The sequence below is a fragment of the Cuculus canorus genome, chromosome 2, assembly GCF_017976375.1.
Source record: "Cuculus canorus isolate bCucCan1 chromosome 2, bCucCan1.pri, whole genome shotgun sequence".
NCBI lineage: Eukaryota > Metazoa > Chordata > Aves > Cuculiformes > Cuculidae > Cuculus > Cuculus canorus.
Window position 1 is genome coordinate 124,050,728 of NC_071402.1, and position 22,307 is coordinate 124,073,034.

At 39.2% G+C, this 22,307-nt stretch overlaps 2 protein-coding genes across 2 annotated transcripts in view; one reads left to right on the forward strand and one right to left on the reverse strand.

The window, feature by feature from the left end:
* Window positions 1–16,924, forward strand: part of SCRN1 (secernin 1) — a 37,560-nt gene extending 20,636 nt beyond the window's left edge. The window contains exons 3-9 of the mRNA XM_054059679.1: window positions 735–916; window positions 6,772–6,974; window positions 9,868–10,062; window positions 11,722–11,887; window positions 13,461–13,641; window positions 15,749–15,908; window positions 16,189–16,924. Of these exons, the coding sequence (XP_053915654.1) occupies window positions 735–916; window positions 6,772–6,974; window positions 9,868–10,062; window positions 11,722–11,887; window positions 13,461–13,641; window positions 15,749–15,907 (1,086 nt within the window). The 3' untranslated portion in view covers window position 15,908; window positions 16,189–16,924. The remainder of the gene's footprint in view (window positions 1–734; window positions 917–6,771; window positions 6,975–9,867; window positions 10,063–11,721; window positions 11,888–13,460; window positions 13,642–15,748; window positions 15,909–16,188) is intronic.
* Window positions 16,925–18,850: 1,926 nt separating this feature from the next.
* Window positions 18,851–22,307, reverse strand: part of WIPF3 (WAS/WASL interacting protein family member 3) — a 39,105-nt gene continuing 35,648 nt past the window's right edge. The window contains 1 exon segment of the mRNA XM_054059678.1: window positions 18,851–21,666. Within this exon segment, the coding sequence (XP_053915653.1) occupies window positions 21,626–21,666 (41 nt within the window). The 3' untranslated portion in view covers window positions 18,851–21,625.

Below are 22,307 nucleotides of genomic sequence, written 5' to 3' on the forward strand. Positions count from 1 at the left end.
TAACATATAATTTCTTAATTTCTTGCAGCTTCAGTGACTTCTCTGCAGCCTTCCTCTGTATTTTTGACTTGTCAGAATACATCTACAGACCTCTGATTAAAGTAGATCATTTAAAAAAGCAGGACCGTCAGTTTTAAGCTAAAACAATGCCTGTGTTTTATTTCCTGTGACTGTTTACCAAAGCATTCCACTGAACCTTTTAAGTCTTTTTTTTTTTTTTTTTTTTTTTTTTTTCCCCCCTTTCTACCAGCGGTCTCAGTCCTGGGGCATCTGCATGGGGGCAGCAAGGGAGAGGGGTAACCTTTCTAATGTGTTTTGTCCAGTTTCCATTGTCACTCTGTGTGCTTAACAGAGTACTGTGCTTAGGTGCCATAATAGTATGGTTTGATCTTGTTATAGTGTGGGAACATGATCCATTTTTCTTTACTGTAACAGTACAGTCTGTCTACTGTTGCTTTCCATTGGTTCTAGAACTTGGGTTCTGCTGTCTCTTTGAAACCTGCAACTATCAAGAGAGATATATTTTCCCAGACTTTTGCAATATGAGGATATAAAGGTCCAAACATGCCAGTTAAATATTGATTGAGAAAATCCTTTGTGTGTACTCAAGACATGGACTTTTTATTAAGTAACGTGTGTCTTGTCTGTACATTTAAGCCTTATGTTCTTCAATCACAGTATTAGATAAAGTGCTTGCAGTTGTTTTGCTTTTTGTTTTCCTGCTTTCTCTGCAGTGCACATATATTGAGATTGAGCAGGCACCGAAGACTCATGCTGTGGTGCTGAGCAGACCCTCCTGGCTTTGGGGGGCAGAAATGGGAGCTAATGAACATGGAGTCTGTGTGGCTAATGAAGCCGTCGTGACCAGAGAACCAGCTTCTGAGTCTGAAGCCTTGCTTGGAATGGATCTTGTCAGGTGGGTGGCTTTCCAGGTTGTGACCGGTCTTTCGTATACCGAAGGTTTGGATGATGATGATGCACGGTAACAGCTTTGTGGTGTTTGCATTGGGATATTTTAAATCAGTGTAAACAGGACACCTGTCTAGGCAGAGCTCCAGACACAGCTGAGTTAATACACACTTGAAATCTGAATTTAACTACACGGTTTGTGCCAGTCTAATGCCAGTTCACTAAACCTACCTACCCTAGGGTCTAGCAGTGGCTGTTCTAAAAGGATGAGAGAAATGATTACATTGTTAGTAAGGAACTGCTAACTAATTTGTAGCATCGGATTGCTGGTGTGCGCTTCATTCTCCCCCACTTTACAACAGCCTACTCTTGACATAAAAAGCTTATCCTGGGCTTATAGCCAACTGTAGGCATAAACAAACTATTATGCCTCCCTTCAGCCCATGCATTCCGATGCAAACCATTGCCCTTATTTAAATGCTGGCAAAGAAACTCCTGTAAGTCTGTTCATTGAAGGCTGTCTGCCTAAAAGGCTTTTGCTGCTCTGTACGTCTCAACCTGCATTCTGATCTTGTAGCGGACAGAATTTAAAGGAGAGTTGGGTGAGGGAAGAAAGATGAAAATGAAAGAACAAGAGAAAGTGGTGCAAACTTGTTACAAAGAGAAAGGTTGTAAACGGACTTAATTTAGTTAGAGAAGGAACAGGACAACTGTTTATTTAAGTGAATCCGTTAGACACAGTGGTTGCTGCTGGGATATGCCCTAGGATTCTTAATGAATGGACTGAACCAATTTCAGACAAATTCTCATTTTTCTTGAGAAACAGTAAAAGATGGGAGAGATTCTGAGTGACTGGGAAAGGTTAAACACTGTGGCTATACTTAATTGACTTAAAAAGAGTTGTGGTTATAGAGCAGTTTAACCTCAGTTCCTGAGCGGGAAAAAAATTCTCTGAGTATCAGGTAGTTGATTCATGTGCTGTAATAACTGTTAGTCCAGAAAAATCCTGCCAAACTATTCTGCTTTACTCCTATAATGAGTTAACAGATTTTATGGTAGAGGATAGGAAATTGACTTTTAAGAGGGCATTAAAACTTTACTTTTAAGAGGGAATTAAAACTTTACTTTTAAGAGGGCATTAAAACGCAGAAGTTATTCTCCTAAGCAATCTGGGAAACGTGAGTTAGAAGAAATTGTTAGTTTCAAGGCAGCTATACACCTGTAATATTCTCTAACGATGTCTCTGCAGAAGCACACTATCTGGTTCCAGCTACCATAAATAAAAAGGAATTTGAGAGAATGCAGTGGAAATGGGAAATATGGTCAGAGATCTATAGAATCTGACTAATGAGAAAATACTGTAGGAATTTGGGTTATGTTTCTCTCAAGTACTTTCTGTAAATTCTGTATCACAGAAGGAATGTGTGGAGAAGCTCTACCTGGTGAGCTTAATTGCATCAAAGGAGACTGAATAGACTCTGGGTCTTTTTTAAGAAAATGTAGGGCAAGCTCTTGTCAGGTAAAGGGATACGTTAGGTGACTTTCCAAGCTCCACCTTTATTTTTTCCCTCCTACTACCATTCTTTTGAAACTTTTATAAGCCATTGGTCTAGATGCAGAGTTCTGCCTATTTTGGTCACATTTATTGCACTCTCAAAATACTGTTTAACATTCAAATATATATATGTCATGCAACAGCTCTGCATTTACCTACATGAGCAAATCAGGAGATATCAAAATAAGGACAAACTGATCATAAACTGTGAGTGATCATCACCTGTAGATATTAGCCGCCTCCTCTTCCTTCTAATCTGCAAAAGAAATTGTCTGTAGCTCAGAGTGCTTCAGGCAAGGAGAACTAGAGACGTGTTGCAGACTACCATCTGCCTTTTGTTCCAGCCAAAGTGATTCTTTCTCTTACTGTGAAAATTTGGCCAGTTGCATTAAGCTTATGTGTTTTGGATCACCTTGTAGAACAGAGAGCCATCAAGTGCAAAATCAATTATGTCTATTGCAGCAAAACAATTGCAGCTGGCACCACCTTGTGTCTGCTACCCATCTGCAAACAGACTAATTCTGTTTCTCAGGATTTATTGGAATAAAAATAAAGTGAGGTGTTTTAATCCGAATTAAGAAATGCACATCTCTGCTAACTGAATTTTTCTCACATCTATTGTCCTTGCGCATCTGTGTCAGACCTTAGCTGAAGGATGAAGACTGACACTCTGTGTGCTTATATGACTAGCTGCTGGCAATGAAAACTAGAAGCTTTATACTCTGAAACATGTTCTTCAGAGCAAGTGAAAGAGTTGTTAACCCAGGAATGTCATCTCCTAAGAGTTTACTTCTACATCCTCTTAAAGTAATTATTTTTTTTCTGTAAGGGAGAATTCCTCTCTCTGTTAACTCCTCTGGAATTGTCACTTTCCGGTTAGGATTTAACATCCAGCCAGTGTGGGCAAAGGCTGTAGGTGGGTGTTGTGAGAGCACATGGTGGTAAACAGGCCAGAGGCATCTTTCAGCAGGGTAGTATAATTCTGAAGTCAACCTGTTTTGTTGTTGAAATACGATATTGAAAATTCATCCTGCAACCTCACAGACAAAGGATTTTTTTTTTCAGTAAAGATCGTGATGGACATCAGTAAAGATACGTTTCACAAAGTTTTAGTTTTCTTATTAACTGGCTGCTGGCTTAATAACTGAAACCAGTGTGTTACCTAGTATAATGCTGCATCTGAGGATTAACACAGATATCTACAGATTTGTAGCTTGATAGTGTATCACAGTGTGTCAGAACATGTGAGTGATTCTTAAGAAAAGAGTAAAGTCTGTGTGATTGACTTGAGGGGCAGAAGTTGGTGCTACTTCACAAAGGCTTGTCCCTATCTGAGTTTATTTAAATGGACAATATGGACATAGGTCACAGCAGACAGAATAATTGAGAGGAAACGAGTTCCAGCACATATTCTTTTCTGATTTAGGGATTTATTATAAAGCTGGTCTTTGAAAGCTGCACCAGTATTGCTGCATTGGTTGGCTTATCAGGATTTTCTCCAGATATTTGTTGTAGTGGGGCTGCAGTTTTGGGGTTTTTTTGAGGCACATTTGCCTCTCTGAAGCACCCGTTTACTTAAGGAAGTGCATTCATATGAAGAGATGGTCTACTGTTTTGCTTATGCTGATACAGTTAGAACAGGAGGTATATATATGTAATATACAAAAGGTATATATGAAGAAATCTGTAAAATACACCGTTCTTTTTTATTGTTGTCTTAATTTTTAATCCCTGTATGTTTGTATTATTTGTTTGTTCTTTTTGCTGCTGGTGAGATCAGTTTTTCAGAGCCAGGCAGAAATGCCAATCTTGGCAGGAAGTCAAGAATGCTCTTTAAAATGGTATTAATTTGTTTACCAATTTATTTCCTTAGAGAAATCAAAACTGAATAAAGCAGAACATCATCATCATGTATGTTAGTTACTTCATTTGGAAGGTCTCTGTCTGTAATGGATATGCAAAGTTGAGAAGCTTAAGTTAATGTTATTTTGACAAAGTTATAATATGCTGTGATAGCATATTGGAGGTACTGAGGCAGTGGTTTGTACTAATCACTGGAATTTTCTCAACTAGTAGCTCAAGCTACCATCCTGGGGTGAAATTACGTAAAACTTTTCTTCCAGCTCACATTGAAGGGTACTCTGAAACGCATTAGTTGGAGGGTTATGCTGCAGTTATCCAGGACAGTGATGCTGAGCTAACTGGCAAGACCTACCACTTTGTGGAGATGAGCTGTGTGATTGTTGTGTAGGGTGGGTGGTTTATTTTGTTTTCTTTGGGTTTTTTGCTGTCCCTGAGATAGGAGCATCCAAACAAAAACAGATCCTAGGCCTTTGTTAGGTGAAAGTAAATGTAACATTGGAACCATTTGCAAAATAAATTATCTAAAAGATATTTCTACAGCCTGAATCTCTGCTATAGTTTTGACAGAGAAAGCTAGACTATAACCATCTCAGAAGGAAAATTTGAGGGAGACATTATTAATAGTTTTAGTGTGATTTTATGTCTCTTGGCAGGTTTAGTTCTTATTATAACCTAATGCTTTTTGGTCATAAAGTGAGAAGAGAGCAGGTTACCACTGAATCTAGTAACTATATGGTCACCAAGGTACTTGCTGGCCCATTCATTTACCTGTAGCAGCGACAGGTCTTGGAGTTGCTCTTAGGGAATAAAAGAAGACATGATTTTGGACTGGCTTTTAAATTATGTCTGTGGTATGTGCCAAGACTGGCATCTCTGTATTGCTCTGAAAAAGTGGTTGCACCATTGGTGATAGGAATGAAAGTATAATGTCAATGCATAGGGACTGAAAATGGAGACAACAATACAAAACAAGTTTCAGCTAATAAGAGAAATGGGAAAGACTCCATAAAGGCAAGAAGATGATGGGGGAGAAATTGACACTGTAAATTAGGACCTAAAATTCTAGTTGCCTCTCCTTTGTCTCTAGGTGATAACTAGATGCTGCTGAGAGATGTGAAAACAATGCTTTCAATAATTCAACCTAAACCAAGGCTATTAGTGGCCAACTATTTAACATAGCAGGCCTAGAGCAGAGATCAGGTTGGAAAGTATTTGGAGCAACCATTTGTATTCAAGTAATCAGGACCTGATTTGTGTACTGTAGTGTTCAGGAAAGAAACACAGCAATGTTTTCTTGTCATTGTGTAACGGAGAGGGCTAACACAGTACTTAAATTTCAGAAGGTGAATTTCTTGGAAATATCCATCAGTCAAAATTACTTTGTCCATAGAGCTATTAGAGAAAGATAAACAGCTAGGAAGATACTAAAGTAACATAACCCACAGAGAGAAATTTTGGACCGAGCCAGGTGGCTCTCTCAAAGGATAGAGGCATGGATATATTATTGCTTGAAACACTGCATTTCTTCATTACCGGTTATTGCATTTTGGAACCAGTGGAATCACTTGCAGACTCTTGCAGAAAGACTTGGACTCTTTCTGGTTACTGCTTTTGTTGTTGACTTGTTTAGGGCTGTAAATTATCATCCCTCTTATTCAAGGCAGGATGCAGTCATTCCCTCTAGCTTACTACGTTTATTGTTCCTTAAAATACCCTTGCTTTGCTCAAAATTCCTTTTAAAATCATGTTCATTTAGACATATGGTTACTCTTAGTTCAGACAAAAGCCTTATCTGGTATTTGATTGTTAAATTTTTTTTTTTGGGAAGCCTCTGCAGGAACACTAAAGCATGACTGTGCGCAAATGCTTCTGTCTACAGTGTACAATATGCATCAAAGGATAACATACACCTGCCTTCTATACCCAACTTAGTATTGGAGCTTTGGGAAAGAGAAGTTGTAGGAAGATTCTAATACTAAATGCGCCTTCTCTTTTTTGATCTCTGATAATATGAATTTGCAGGTTCCCACTCGTGTACAGAGAAGTAAACTTGCATACAGCTGTTACTTTACAAAGACCTTTGCAAATTGCCCTTCAAATTTATTCTGCCAGGGGGGCAGGGGGGATAAATAGAGCATTGCATGTTTACCGTGCATTTGAGGCCATTGGTTGGTAATTGGACTCTTTTTCTACAACCTAAAAACCAGCTATATGATAGACTTGAGAATAAAGAACCAATGTAGAAAATAGACACTTGAAACAAATTAGGTAATATCTCACTGTGTAATTCTGGCAACTCTAATTAAAGCAAGAATTCTTACACTAGGAATACCTGACACTTTGGTATTGTAAACCAGATCAATGCTGATGTTTAAAATGAGTACCTTATGGAGACCTTGCCGCTACATGCCTCTCTGAATCTCTATTTTACCCATTTCTTATAGACTTGGCCTAGAAAGAGGTGCAACAGCTAAAGAAGCATTGGATGTAATAGTTGCATTATTGGAAGAGCATGGACAAGGTGGAAACTATTATGAAGATGGGAATTCATGCCATAGCTTCCAAAGTGCATTTTTGATTGTGGACAGAAATGAAGCCTGGGTACTGGAGACTTCTGGAAAATACTGGGCAGCAGAGAAAATCACAGGTCAGTTTATCACTCACAGCAAACCTCTCTTATTCTAAATAGCTTCAAAGAATTGTCTTGGAATAACTGGTCTTAAAGTCGCCGAGTTTAAATAAGTGACTAATTAGAGCAAGTGTTTGACTGAATAATTGATTTTAACCTTGTTCTATATTTATACCGCTCTTATTTTTTTAATATGTTGATTTGCATTGGGTGGTGTAACTGCATTTTCTGTGAAGCTGGAGATAATTACCTGCATACATAAGCTATGTAATAAAGATGCTTCAATTTTTCTCTTTGGTAAGTGTTGTATTTTCCCAGATTTATTTACTGTTTGGAATGTATCAAGTGTCTTTTTATGGAGTTAATGCACAAATTGTTCCTTACAAATCTCAATTATTAAAAGGGAAGGATAAACTTTTAGAAAAGGGTTTGTGTTTGGTGATAAATTCAGTGAGCTGCTGTTGGTTGCTTTACTGCAATATATGTAGTTCCTTCATATCCCCATTTCGTATCTGATACTGCAAAACAATATTTTTCTGCTCTTTCAACTTGTAGGTGGTTTATTTTTCTGTACGTGTGAAGCCAGAGCTGCCAAACTAACTTCTAGATTCCACTGACTTGGTGGCTGAGCTTATGTAAAACTTTGCTGGCAAATATGTGCTGCCTTAATATGATACAATTGTTTTGAAGGGATTTTTATTTTCGTGAGAGTAGATCTTTTTAAAATTTTCTCACAGTTGAAAGAATTAGAAATTCAGATAACTTAAGAGGACTTGTATCATCCGTGCTTTGAGCTATGATAGATCCATTCAACTCTCTTTTTGTTTCCCCTTCACAGAAAGGTAGGAGATACACGGGGAGGAGGGGGGGTTTAACTTTGTTGAAAATACCAAAGCAAAGAAATAACACCAGGCTGTGTGATGTCTGGTTGTCAGTTCATGTCGTCAAATATCAAAAATCACCTTACCTTAGCAGGGATGTTGTTTTCTCAAGCATAGCTTATATTTTAAGGATACCTACAATATGGAGGAAGTCTTCTAGCACAAATACTAAACATAGAGGAGGGAAGACTGATAATGCTGTTCTGATAAAACAAATTCTGGAAAGCAGCTGGCTCCCAAGGTTCCTGGGATTATGCAGTGACAGCCTGCCTTCTTCTGTTGACCTTCCTGGCTGATATTTGAAGAACAGTGGTTTTTACTGAGACATTTTAGCTGCTTCAGCAATACATAACCTTTGTGTCCTTCTTCCCAGCAAATAAACTGTTGCTCTCATCTGCCGCTTGCAGCTTTTTGAAATGATACTGCAGCTCTGTTCTGATTTTTACCTGCACATTTCTCTTCGGGAGGTCCCTGCGAGCTGCTGATAAGTAGTTTCCATCTCCTGCAGTCTGCCGAGGCTGCCAGGAGGAAAGGCTGCTGGCTATGTATGAGCTCTCTATTTCATACTTTGTTCAGGGGGTTCCTTTTTGCAATCATAACCATGCCTCAAACTTCCAAATGAATGCACAAATGCTGCTAAAACAGGAGAGATATGTTATTCCCCATTGTGATGGCATTTTTTCCCTCGCTGTCCTCAGAGTTGTTCTGTTTCTAACATTACTACTGCAGTTCTAGAAAGCTTATAGTGAATATTTATCAAGCAACTCTTTGAAGGTAATTTAAGGATAAACAGTTTAAAATCCTTGCTATTACTGTTCTTCAGACTGAGTGGAAAATTTTCTTTGCTTGGTAAATTTTTGGGGTTTGAGGGGTATCAAAACCACGAAATGCTATTTTACACAAGTTACTAAATGTAATATTTAAGGAGCTCTTAAGGAGTGGCTTGTCCAGCTTGATACAAACACTAGTATTGCTATCATTCAAGTCAAGAAAATACCCTGAAAGGTATGTTGTTTGAAGGTGTGAATCAGAACAAGCTGTCAGTGGCCATAAATCAGAACTGCATGACAGTGACTTTTTTGCAGACTGATGCACAGAACTTCCTGCTGTTAAGTTTTCACTCATTATTTAAATTGCATGCATTACTGCCTTCCATAAAAGTGAGCTTGCTTTTGTATTAATAACTTTCATAAAAACTGCTTTGGCGTCTGTTTAAGAAGAAGCTTGTGCCAAAATTTAGAACATGGTTTTATTTTAGTTTACAGATTTACTTTGTGAGCTCTTTCTTTGGCTTCCAATGCATTTGCTTTATTCTCTCTGAGGAATATCTGCAGCAGCCACTGTTAGTCATGCTGTAGATGTGTGGATATAGGCACTGCAGTGTTTTTGAGAAAAGCAAATTAAGCTCCCTTTAAAATTCTTTGAATGCTACTTATATTTTTGTTTTGGTTTATTTCATGCCATTTTAAAATTTAAGGTTAAAAATGAAGTTTAATTTAAGCCTAGCTTGCTGCTTACAATAAAATTGTTTTCTTTCAGCTGAGAAACTTAAAGAAATTGGTATACTTTTAAAAAATTTTTCCAAATTAAATTTTCAGTTTTAGGGGCAAAGACAGTTTGCTAAACTGCATGCAGCTTTGCTGAAATGTGTTTTGAAATCAAGCCTTGTTGTGGCAGTGGAATACACCACTGGAGAAAAGATCAAAAAGGTGCCTTTGGCATTTGACAACCACTCTTACTTCATGATGAGAATGTGTGAGTTACAGACTGTGGAACTAGTATTCTGATTCAATACTACTGTTAATCACAAGGCAGTCTAAATATCTAAATAGGGCACAGAGAACTGAGCTCTGCGACCTGCAGGACTTGTAACTCTGTGTATGTGCAGTTGTGTAGTTACGTAGTTGTGCTAAATGTACATCCTAAGTAACGGTTTAACTTGTTTCTTAATTGAAATTACATTGTCATTCCAGCTTCTTCCAGAAAAACTGTATTAATGCCCTCTTTTAATTATGTGGCTCTTTCTACAGAGGGAGTGAAATGCATTTGCAATCAACTTTCATTAACTACAAAAATTGATGCTGAGCATCCTGAGTTAAGGAGTTACGTGAGAAGTCAAGGATGGTGGAATGGAGACTCAGACTTCAATTTTTCTGAAGTGTTCTCTCTTGGTGATGACCATTTAGCCTGCTGTACTGGCAGGGAGAGCCTAGAAAAGCAAGGTGGTAAGTGTCGAAACATCTTTCTGTATGCGTAGCAGGATTTTTAGTCACTACTGCCTCCTTTCAGATGTTCTGCCCCTACTGACATGTGACTGAGGAGAATACCTCTACATGTAAACCACATGGAAAGGAAGACCAGAACTGAAGACTGTCCCTGAACTTGACACAATTTAGAATGAAGCCCTTAATGTCCCCTTGAAGTTTAAGATTTTAAAACAAGATTGCAGTTATAAAGTAACTTTCTTCATTGCTGTTCTGATGTGCATGATGTGTCACTACATTTGTGCTTTGGTGTAATTATAGTGTCCCTACCTAATACTAAAATTGTAGCATTAAAAAAAAAGAAAAAAAAAAGCCCTCAAGTATAAAAGTTTGAGCTTAACAGTTTCTATATTTTGGGAGGTTTGCTTAGGCTTTTGGGGAAACAATTAAGCTCATAGTTTAAGGAAGAGCAGTGCTAGTCAATTACAAGCTGAAGTTCCTTTTTCGTTCTCAAGCAGAACAAAGTTGCTAGAAGAGACAATGTGCCAATTGCCTTCAGCCAAAGGAAGGGTTTATTTCCCGACCAAAATTTATTAGTGACTTGAGTTTACTGCAGCTGCCTAAAATAGCTCTGAGATGACCAGCCTGCAGCAGTGCCTGGCTGACAAGTGTCTGCTCCTTCATGTCTGAGAAATGGTACAAATTATCTCCTTATTAAAAGCCTGATGTTACAAATGTAAATTTACTAGATTATTAGCATTTTCACATGTTGTCAAATGTAAAGAAGAGTATAGAGGTGACATATTTATTGCAGTGCAGACTTCTTGCTAAGGCTATAGAATTACATGGACCATGATTTGTGTCCGAGAGGCAGAGACAGTCGTTCTGAAGGACATAGGTGAAAGGTCTTAAAAAACTTGGATTATGGCTCTAAAAAGCCTGACGGCCCCTACAGACAGATGACTGTGGCTGCAAATCATGCAGACTGCTGGGTCATTCCATGTCTCCTGGTGTATTGAGGCACCCGTGCATGGAAGAATGGAACAGGGCAGGGTTTGAGAAGTTGCTTGGGAAGAAGCCCTACCTGCCAAAGGGGTGATGCAAGAAAACATTCGGGTGCTGTTGGGAGAAAGCTGTGATAAGACACAGGCTGTAAAGAGAATAAGAACAGAGGATTCTTGTAGATAATGGGGTGGAGGCAAATCTCTGTCTAAGTCTGCTGTTGTAAGACCCTGTGAATGCAAGATGATGTTTCAAAAGTTTGACTGACAGCTAGTGGAAATAGATAAGTGGAAATAAGGCTGCTCCCATTCTGCCAGAACTGGGGTAGAGGTAGCTTCTTAGAGGAAAATGTGCAGTTTATGTAAGCAGTCTGTTCATTGTGATTTCTAAAGTGATATTACAGACATGATGGCCTTCTTCCTGAAAGTTACCTTTATAATGACATTTCTCCCTACCTAATTGTAATGCCTAATTAATGCTTCTTACTGTTGTTCTCTTTTACTAGCTAGGCAAGTTCATTCTGGGTTTACATCATTTAAATAGAAACTATTAACTGGGATTTGTGACATGCCATGTCGAGTGTCACTGGTCATATTAGGCCAAAGCCCATTCAGGCTAAAATCCACCTGGAGTCCAAGCCATTGGACATTCAGGAATCTTTTTTCTTCCCTCATACAGGTGAGGTTTCTGCACAAGCTATGATTGATGTCCTGCGTGACAAGGATAGCGGTGTCTGCGTGGATTCTGAATCTTTCCTTACTACTGCTAGCGTAGTGTCTGTTCTGCCTCAGGATCCTAGTTTTCCCTGTGTTCATTACTTCACTGGCACGCCAGACCCTTCAAGGTAAGCCACAACACTGGAGTTCCCTGAGTGCAGAGCAGATGATGGGTTTATATTAAATTAAATTAATATTAAATAATATTAAATAAACTGCTTACCTGAATTGGAACATACTTCACGAGCATGTTCTAGCCAGAAACGCGATCGGTACTGGCTAGTGTGCAATTTGACAGTCCTGTGTTATTGAACTGCATCTTGCTGCAATTCTAATGCATACCACTGGGCCAAAAGGCCAGATATGGAACTTTGCCTAAATGCAGAGTGTCTAGAGCAAATGCAGTTTACTGCACTGGCTCTAGAAAATGCTCCAGCACATTTACTTTCTAGTGGGTTCTTGTTGAGATGATGAAGTTGTGGACCGTTTCGGTCACTTCTCTTGAACAGGTGAGTACAACACTGAAACAAAGCATCTAACTAGCAAAGAGGGGTTGTGTACTCTGGGTAGCCTTGTATGACTTTAAAATGTTAACAAAGCAAAGTAGCTGCAAGTCCCAGGTATCCCAAGTGTGTTTTCATTGGAGGGACAATTTCCAGTTGGTTTTAATGGTGTCTTTAGTTGAAAGCAGCAGAGGAGATAAGGGAACTCATGGGACAGATCATTAAAGAAGTAATGAATTAACTTATATTTTAAACAGAATCCATCTGGGATTCACAGAGATTAAACTAAACCACTTGCAGTTATTCAGGAGATCTGCCACTTGCATTGAGGTAAAGAGGTTATGAAGGGAAGCCCTTGAACAGCTGACAGTCATTCCCAGAAGAGTGGTAGTAAGCATTAGGTGCTACTGAGTGCTACAGGTGTCATCTACGCCACAGGGACTTTCCACCCACCTTGTGTTACACAACTCAAACCTTCAGGGTTAAATTGGAAGTTTGAGCTTGCTTACCAAAACTTTTCTTGATGCAAATCCTTTGATATAAAAAGGAGAAAAATCTTCAAATTATTTGTGTGGGTTTTCAGTCCTTTTTAAAGGTGGATAGTGTAGCTGTAAAAAGAAAAAAACTCATTTAGAGGCCTTTCTTGCTTTATTTTACACTCTAATGCATTAAAAAAACATTATTTTAAGTGGAGCAAGTGAGTCACATAAACTCTTAGTCAGCAAGGCTTCATGGCAGTGATGGAAATGGTAGCAGCAATGAACCTGCTGACTGCAAGCAGGCAGTGGTTATGAGTCATGTTTTGCAGAAGTCTTGCACTGCTGGCAGCTTCTTTATTGCAGAATGCAGAGTGCTGTTTTGTTGTCATATAAAGGGAAGGCAGTTTCTTCATGTACTTGCTAATACCTCCTCTGAGAGTCGCAGGAATTAAGATCCTGGATTGCTGGGATATTTTAGTTTGTGTATAGGACCAAAGAATTCTGTAGGTAAAATGGGGTAATAAAGTTTTGCAGTAATTGGCAAACCCAGGTCATTTAAAGCACATAAAATTATTTTGCTTGGGACCAATATTGATGCTCGGTGTAGATGAATTACCTCTGCTGTTCTGTATCTGTTGTTTTAAAATAGCCCGGTGAACGTTTGGATAATGTATATAAAATCTCTTGTAATTGAAAGCAGTAATTCTCATTTCTTTCAGGTCCATATTTAAACCCTTTATTTTTGTTGATGATGTAAAATTAGTACCAAAAGTACAGTCTCCGTCTTTTGGTGATGATGATCCTGCTAAAAAGATACCTCGATTCCAGGAGAAACCCGATCGCAGGCATGAACTGTACAAGGCACATGAATGGGCTCGATCTCTCCTTGAGAATGATCAGGTAAGAGCTGTGCAACTTGGAATTAAAGAAGTAAATGTAGATTCCTAACTCCATAATTTACTTCAGCTCCTAACTCATAATTTACTTGAAAAACAAGGATACAACCTGTTCTGGCTAAACATTTCTCCATGCTATCAGAATAAAAAAAACCCCCACTGTCTCTGGATGTTCTTAGAATCCTGGCAAGTTTAGCTTGAATAATGACGCCCCCTGAAGGGCAAACTATTCTGTAGAGTTTTGAGATTTTTTGTTATCTTGAGAGTGTTGCTCCATTACTTTTACAAAATGAGAAGTCAAACTGACAAGCTGATGAGCTTGTTCAGTCCTCATTGTGGATGCAGTCTTTTTAAGTGATTATTGACCACTGGATGCTAGTGCTACATGGTGTCAGAATTATATGATAGTATGATGGCAAGTATGTTGTAATTGAAATTATATGCTGGATTAAGGAGTACATGGTTTGGAGGGCTTTTTTCTTGAAGGAATAATTTGCATGTGACAGTTTTGAAAGTCTCAATTTAAGGCATTACTGTTCATTTGTAAGAATTAACTGAAAATGTCATCCATGAAGAAAGGACACTTTCCAATGCCCCTCAACATGTACCTGAGGGCCGAAAACCTAAAGTGTTAAAGATGTTTTATGGGAATAAGTTTCAGAATAACTAATAGCAGGAAAGGGATTATTCTTTTATTATTATTCTATTATTTATTATTCTATTATTTATTATTATTATTCTATTATTCTCTTTCTGCTTTCCTAACAGACTGAGATACAACTTCTGTTGTAGTAGTGCAACTAGTTCAATAACTATTCTTTGACATTTGCAGTTACAACTTCAGCAGTAAACTGGATAACTGGATACTTATAAGGAAGTAAAACAGGGAGAGACCACCAGGGCATGCTAGTCATGCTGGCATTGGTATTTTTGGGCAATCTGTGGAAGTTCGTACAGTCATGTTGAACTTCCACAAGGGACCTGCTTTTCTGCAGTTTTCCTCTGTGTGTATTTGCACAGGTCAGAGTCTTGCTAAGATCATAACAGCATTCAGATTTATCCCTTAGTGATTAAGGAAACCATGGTAACGTTTGCTAGTACAAACTTTATTTAAACACAGTTTTGGCTAGATGTTGTTTTTAATCCCTTGGAATGTTTTAATTTAAAATCTGTGGCCTCTCTGGTAATATTGATTCAATGTGCAGCTGGCTCCCATAGCTTTATGCGAGATGCTGATTTAGGGAAGATCTAGAAGAGGCATGTTAGCATGTTGTGAACATTCTCCTCTTGAAGTTCCACATGTGACACCAAAAGTTGTGGTACAAAAGGAAATGTAGTTTTTAGTCAGGCTTCATGCTATAAAAACTGCCCACCTGAGACCCTAAACCTTAGCTTAGGGGCTCTGTTCTTTCTGCACAAATCCTGCTATAAATCCAGGAAAGCTCAGAACCATCACTTGTTCTAAATGCTTTTTTTCTGAAATTCAATTTTGAAAGCTACAAGCAAAACAAACAGCACTTCTCCATTAAAAAAACTCCACAACTATAAAAAACAAAACAGAATTTCACCTTCAGAAGTGAATTTCCTGCCCAGAAACATGAAAAGCAGTAATTCAGAATGACACATAGAACCTACCCTGGGATCTGGAGTCTTAATGCTGTTACATTACACATCATTTCAGATGTAACCATCATCTTGCAGGTAGTGGTCTGAGGGGGACACATGTACAAACCATGATCTGTGCAATCCTTAGGGCTTCTAGTCTTCTCAAGTAGTTCTGTTTGTGGGTTTACAGGCTTAAGAAGTTGCTTTACCTTTTTCATGTGTACAAGTCTTTTACTATTTTTCTCTATCCATCTTTTACTCCATCTTCCCCCTCCGCTTTCAACTTAGCAACTCCTCAGTTACTTTTCTTAATGCGTGAACCATCCAGCACTGTTCCTTTTAACTTTTGACCATCCAAAAACCTATTAACAGAAATAATTTGTATTTAAAAAGTCTTTCTCATTTTTATAAATACTTGGAAAGATCTCCATGACAGAAGAGAACAGTAGAATACTTTAATGAGCCTGTTTGCTGGTTAATTGAGTTTGGTTGTTTCACGCCTTTAGGATAAAGGCCAGAAACTGATGAGGATCATGTTAGACCTTGAAAAACAAGGCTTAGAAGCAATGGAAGATATCCTAACTCGTACAGAGGTGCTGGATCCTGCTGAAGTAGTGGATCTTTTCTATGACTGTGTTGACACAGAACTAAAGTTCTTCAAATAAAGTAAGCAAATGCTCAATTCTTTAGATACGGAGTTTCTGGTGCCAGGTATCCGTGATGTGAAATGTTGGGTCCAATTCTGATCCTCCTCCTTCTTTTTTACACTAAGCTAAGGGTGTTCAGAATTGGGTCAAAGCCGCCTTTCTACCTCAGTGCATCTGTGCATCTGCTCAGATTATTTCCAAAGTCCCTTTTCCCTGTGCTACATGGCAGGCATTTTTTTTTTTCAATTTCACTCTTGCTTGTAATGGATTTTAAATGAATGAATTTTATCTCATTTCAGCTACTGTGGCTATTGTTAGCCTTTTCACTGGAAGACTGCAAAATTCTTCAGGCCTTGAAAGAGTCTTCACGCTTGTGAATTTGCAGGCAAAACATTTCTAGAGGAAAAAATATTACTTGCTAGCTGTATCCAGTTAACAAATTGCTTTCCTTTGTCCAATCTTGTGATGTTCCTGTTTGTGTATGTATATAATGAAAGGAGAAAGTCACTGACTGGTCCAATTACTGTGTGCATGCTGGCTAATTTAGTACAGAATGTTTAAATATGTATGTTGGGTAACCAATTAAAGCAAAGATTAACTTAAGCTAACTCCCATATTGTCATTGAAAGCAATCTGTTTTTTCCTCTATTGCTCAGGACTGGGCTTGCAACAAAGCTGACTTGCATTTTTCTCTTATTGTTTATTCATACAAAGAATGGCAGAGTTGAAATCCCAGTTTTGACCAGGCAGGAGGGTAAGTCCTGCTTCTCGACCTTGCTGTACTGGCTTCGTATGGGCATATCTGGTTACAGGAACCCAGCGTCTGATGTTATGCCTGTACAAATGATCAGAATTGGGTCCCCCAGGTTATGTTTCGCCTTCACCTGCACCCAATGTAGGGGAGCTTGTGTTTGTAATGCACCTGGCTGCTGCTCTAGTACTGAGTGCTAAAGTGCAGAGCAGCCTGGATGCCTGAGACACATATACGTAACCTGTTGGCTCTTAAGATGCAACTAATAAGGCGTCATATTTTTATACAAGCTACAAATTCAGAATTTTGTGAAGAAATAGCTGCTGGACATGGAGAATAGTCAGGTACTGATCAGTCTTTCTGCCTTTGTACTGCTGAACCATTCCTAGTTATCTCCGTGATAAGCAGCTATAGCTGATGAATCCATTAAGTGCCAGTGAGTTACTGGTGGGTGTGGCAATCCAACTGGTTGGGCTTAGAAGTGGCTGTCTTGTATTACGTGCAGTTCTGCAGCATGCTTCCCTTCCTTGACAGTCTTACAGACAGACCTGCTTTTCATGTATTTTCTTCTTGTAGAAGTAAGATAGAGCAAACACTTAAACCAGTAAACACTGCTCCCTGTGTCGCGCAAAGATGGTTGAGGTGTTTTTAACAGGAGGTTCGGACAAGAAATCCATGTCTTTAATAAGTGGAAATTAGCACATGGAGTTAAAATCTTTCACTGTTCAAGGAAGAGGATGGTAAAAAACCACAGACTTTTGTATTGAGGGAACAAAAGCTCCTTTGAAGGCAGCAACACCTCAACTTGAAACGGTAAGAGTTGTGCAGTAGGGAAGTAGGCATTGCCATACTGGCACACTACGTTCTCATAATTTTTTTAATGGAAATGTGCCATTCAGACTTAGTCATTCTATGACAGCTGTCAGTTGGACAGGAAATGATTGGGCCTTTTCAATTAAAGGAAACAAACATGAAAGTATTTTCTCTTACGGCCTCATAATATTCCTATTCACAATACAGTCCTCCCATGCTCTCTATTACGGGAACAGCTCCTCTGTGTAGGTATTCTGAAAATGGTGACAAGGGAAGGAGGAAATAGGCAACTAAACCCTGAATCTTAGCTTCTATCTACCTAGACAGAATACGTGCTGCAAGGAGCACACTTCCTTTCAGAGAGTGTTGTGCTGGATGAAGTCAGCTGAAAGAGCAGTGTGCTTTTGCCAGCTGCCCACAACTGAAGTAAATGCATTTCCCATTAAATCCACTTTTGAAATGAAAATGGTACTTTGAATGAAAATACTTCTAATCAGAGTACAGTTACCACATACCAGGTGGAACTTCAAAGCTGCTTCTGTAAGCTGTTACTTGCTGAGCACTTTGCATGCTGATAGGAGTAGCTGGATGTTTATGAACAAGGGCAGAACAGAGATAAAATCATTGCCCCATACACAGGGCTGAAATGAGGCTATACCACTTCACACAGCTCTTCTGCACAACTCGGATCTCTGACCTCTGAGAGCTAGGAGAGAGGTAAGATGAAAAGAATGCATTTCTGCTAAAAACTTAATATATCTTATTTTCATTTTTCTTAAGAAACCACCATTTTTCAGTTATCTTGTGGGAATTTTTGTCCTTATTTGGAACTGCTTATATGATAGAACTAATAAATTGTTTTGAGCACAGTGATGCAGGTAGTAATTTTCTAATAGTATGTTGCTTTTGCTTCTGCTATATAGCGCATTTAAAAAAACAACACAAAAACCTGTGCTACAGTAACATGCTCAAGTACAGTCCCTAGTCCTACAAGTCTGAGAAACCAGAGCACTCCCATGGCCTTAAAACTTCTTGTGGTCTTGCGTGCAGCTGTGACTCAGTGCAAGGACAGAGTGGGACCAAATGCCACTGGGTGACAGCCAGTGTGATTCTCTGTATCTCCAGGTAACAGCAGCTTCAGAAGCTTCGATGGATCTTGAACAACAACCCAGTGTATATGGAAATAACATTTCACCAATACTTGTAAATATGCGCAGGTTTTCTAGTTTAATCCCTGAAAGAAGTTGTTTGCTTCTAAAATACCCCCAATCATAATAAATACAGGAGTAAAACTTTTTTATTGTTCAGATATCTTCTGGCAGGTAGTCTAGTATTAAGTAGTTTTAAAATCCTTATGAAGGTACTTACTAAAAACAGTACACGAGCTCCAAGAAAAATGAGAACCAACAAGTCACCTTTAATAGTACTATAACAAAATATTCTTCAAAGCAGTATTAAACTTTCCAGTTGTTTCAGAAGCAATGCATGTTGACCCCTGCTTATTATTGTATTAATGTATATTTAACAAGTAACTATAATAATGACAGTAATTATTGGTCAAAGCATGACTTATTTTCTTTTCACATGATGTACAGCAAGGTATAATAGGCCAGAAAAAGGCTAGAGTCCTACAAGTGAAGAGCTGCGTACGTTTATACCATCTCCACAAGCATGCATTATGTGGGAGTAGGAGTTACAGCATAACTGAGCTGTTGTCAGAACCAAGAGAAAAGCAGAGATGTAAAGATGCAGTTGCCTGTCTTTTCCAAATGGTTTTGTTCAAAGGCATGGCCATGGGGCAGTAGCTTCACCTGTGATCTATAATGTTATTGTAGTGGTGGCTGAGGGGAATTTGTGGCAATTATATAAACTAATGCCGTAACTGTAAATAGCCTGGCTGTTAACACCGTGCTCACCTTGGAGCTAGCAGTGCACTTTTTTAAGCTGGTGAATCACAGAATTGTTAGGTTGCACAAACCCTTAAGATCATACAGTCCAACCCTTAATCCAGCATTGCCCAGTCCACTAAATCACGTCCCTAACCACCACAACTACCCTCTTTAAAATACCTCCAGGGATAGTGACTCCACTGCTTCCCTGGGCACTTCCAATGCTTGACAACCCTTTCTGTGAAGACATTTTTCCTAATATCCAGTCTAAACCTTCCCTGGCAAAACTTGAGGCCATTTCCTCTCTTCTATTACTTGTTACTTGGAGAGAAACAGGTAGCGAAGAGCAATAATGTCTCCCCTCAGCCCTCTGTTCTCCAGACTAAACAGCCCCAGTTCCCTCAGCCACTCCTTGTAAGACTTGTGCTCCAGACCCTTCACCAGCTTCATTGCCCTTCTCTGAACATACTCCAGCACCTCAATGTCCTTGTAGTGAGGGCCCCCAAACGGAACATAGTATTTGACATGTGGCCTCACCAGAGCAGAGTACAGGGAGACGATCACTTCCCTGGTCCTGCTGGCCACACTATTTCTGATACAAGCCAGGATGCTGTTGGCCTTCTTGGTTACTTGGGCACACTGCTGGCTCATGTTCAACTGGCTGTTGACCAGCACCCTCAGGTCCTTTTCTGCCAGACAGCTTTCCAGACACTATTCTCCAAGCCTGTAGCTTTGCATGGGGTCGTTATGACCCAAATGCAGGAACCCAAGAAAGCTCTAAGAAGGAGAATCAAAGACTGGCTGGGATTGGAAGAGGTGGATGGAGATCATCTGGTCCACCTCCCTCAAGCGGGGCCACCTACAGCCAGCAGCCCAGGACCACATCCAGATGGCTTTTGAATATCTCCTAAGGAGCAAGACTCCACAGCATCTGTGGGCAAGCTGTAGCAATGCTTAGTCACTCCTACAGTCAAAAAGTGTTTCTTGATGTCTCTTTGTTGGACTCTCTCCAGTTTGTCCATATCTCATGTGCTGGGAAGCCCAGAACTGGACTCCAATTGTGGCCTCACCAGTGCTGAGCAGAGGGGAAGGATTGCTTCTCTTGACCTGCTGGCAACACTCCTAATGCAGTGAAATGCACAAGAGTAATTCGTCCTGGAAACAGACATCTTATGACCAGGTCTGAGCATCTGTGATCTAAAGACCGTACCCCACGGTGCATGTTAAAAGCAGAAGCTCAAGTCTTTTTGCCTACTAGGTTGTTAACTTTTTTTCAACCAACTCTATTCAAGGAACAACCGCTTCGGGGGCTGCTTGTTCCATGCAGTGTATTTTAGACTATGAATCCTCACTGAGTGAACGATAGTAGCTCTAATAGCTTGTTTAAAATGTAGGGGTGGTGCCCCTCCTCCAAAGGCCTCCTAATTGCTGGGTAAAGACAATCTGTCACACAAATGGTAAATACCTTCTTTTTCAGCAGGAAAAGGCAGGACACATGCTCTTACATGCATACTTCATGGAATATATATTCACACACACAACACTTTTTTTTACTTAAAGTAGAACAACTTTCTTTTCCTCCAGTTTGGAAAAGTTCTGTCTTCTTTGTCACACTGACCACCCTACCCAGCTGGGCTTCTTCAGACACTATCCTATAAGGATCTGTAACCAATAGGAGGCCGGCTAAACAGTAGCCACAACTCCTTGTTGTCTCTTTCCTCTTTATGCTTCATGAGAAAAGGATTGCAGGCCTGCCTGTTCATAAAGAGTGCCATTCTGCTGCAGCCTGAGGACACGCAGAATACAAGATGTGAGGAAGCATACAAAGAAACTAAAGATATTATGTTAGTTTCTGGTAGTTCACTGAAAAAATGTCTGAATAATAACTGGAGGATTTCCAAAATCATTAAAAATTATGATGGAAGGGGAAATTGGAACTACAGGCATGTAATGCAAAAGGTGTTCTGAGGTAACATCTGTCAGCATGATAAGAAAGAGAATTGTTTCAAGACTACAAAGAATTTAAATTTTATGTTGCTTTGCTTAAAAAATATCCACCTCTATACAATAATTTAAAAGCCTGTGCTGACATTCCTGTTGTTTGTAGGCTAGTTCAAGAGGTATCATTTACATTGCTTTTCCAGTTTATATAAACGTTAATATTGCAGCAGTTGCAATTCAAATATAATCTCGGTCACTGTAGTGGGGACCCCTTCCATTTATTATATTATCTTGATGTTGTTCTTTTTTAATACCGATCCAGAGAGCATCAGAAGACTCTTCTCATCTCACGTGTGTCCTTAATGGAGGATTTTTAGAGGGATCTGTAAATAAATAGGACAGGTTTAATCAGAGGAGAGAGGTACATTTTTTTGGATATGTATTTTGGATGCAGTTCTACACCACAAATGCTGTGTTTATCTCCAACCCTTGAATGATACATATGTTGCTCATGTTCTGTAGCCGTTCTGTAAAAAGTCTTTGATCGGATCATAGTGCAGATGATTTAGACTGCCTGAAGCTGCTGCGAAAAGTCACGCAGAACACCTTAGCATGAAAAAAAAACAAACAAAAAGCTTAATGAAGAGTTTGAGATAAGTAGTTGATCTAATAATATAGAAAAGACTACAGAAAAGCAGAAGACGGGCAGAGATCTTTTGGCATCTTCAGCTACCAGTTCAAGTTCACTTGGGTAGGTGAACTCTTACAACAGTGACTTGATGTCAAGTTCTACGTTAAGAGGCACAGGGTGGGGAAACATAGTTCAGTCATTCATCACTTTCCTTACATAGTTCAGGTACTAAGTTCCTTTGTTATTGAGGTGTGTAAAACACCACACACAGGATTCCAATCAAAACACACGGATTAAATCACCTTTCTTTTGCAATTTCACAAGTTCATGAAAAAAAAACCATCACAGTAGCTGCCTCAGTCTGTTTCTATGACATCACTATTTTTGACATCA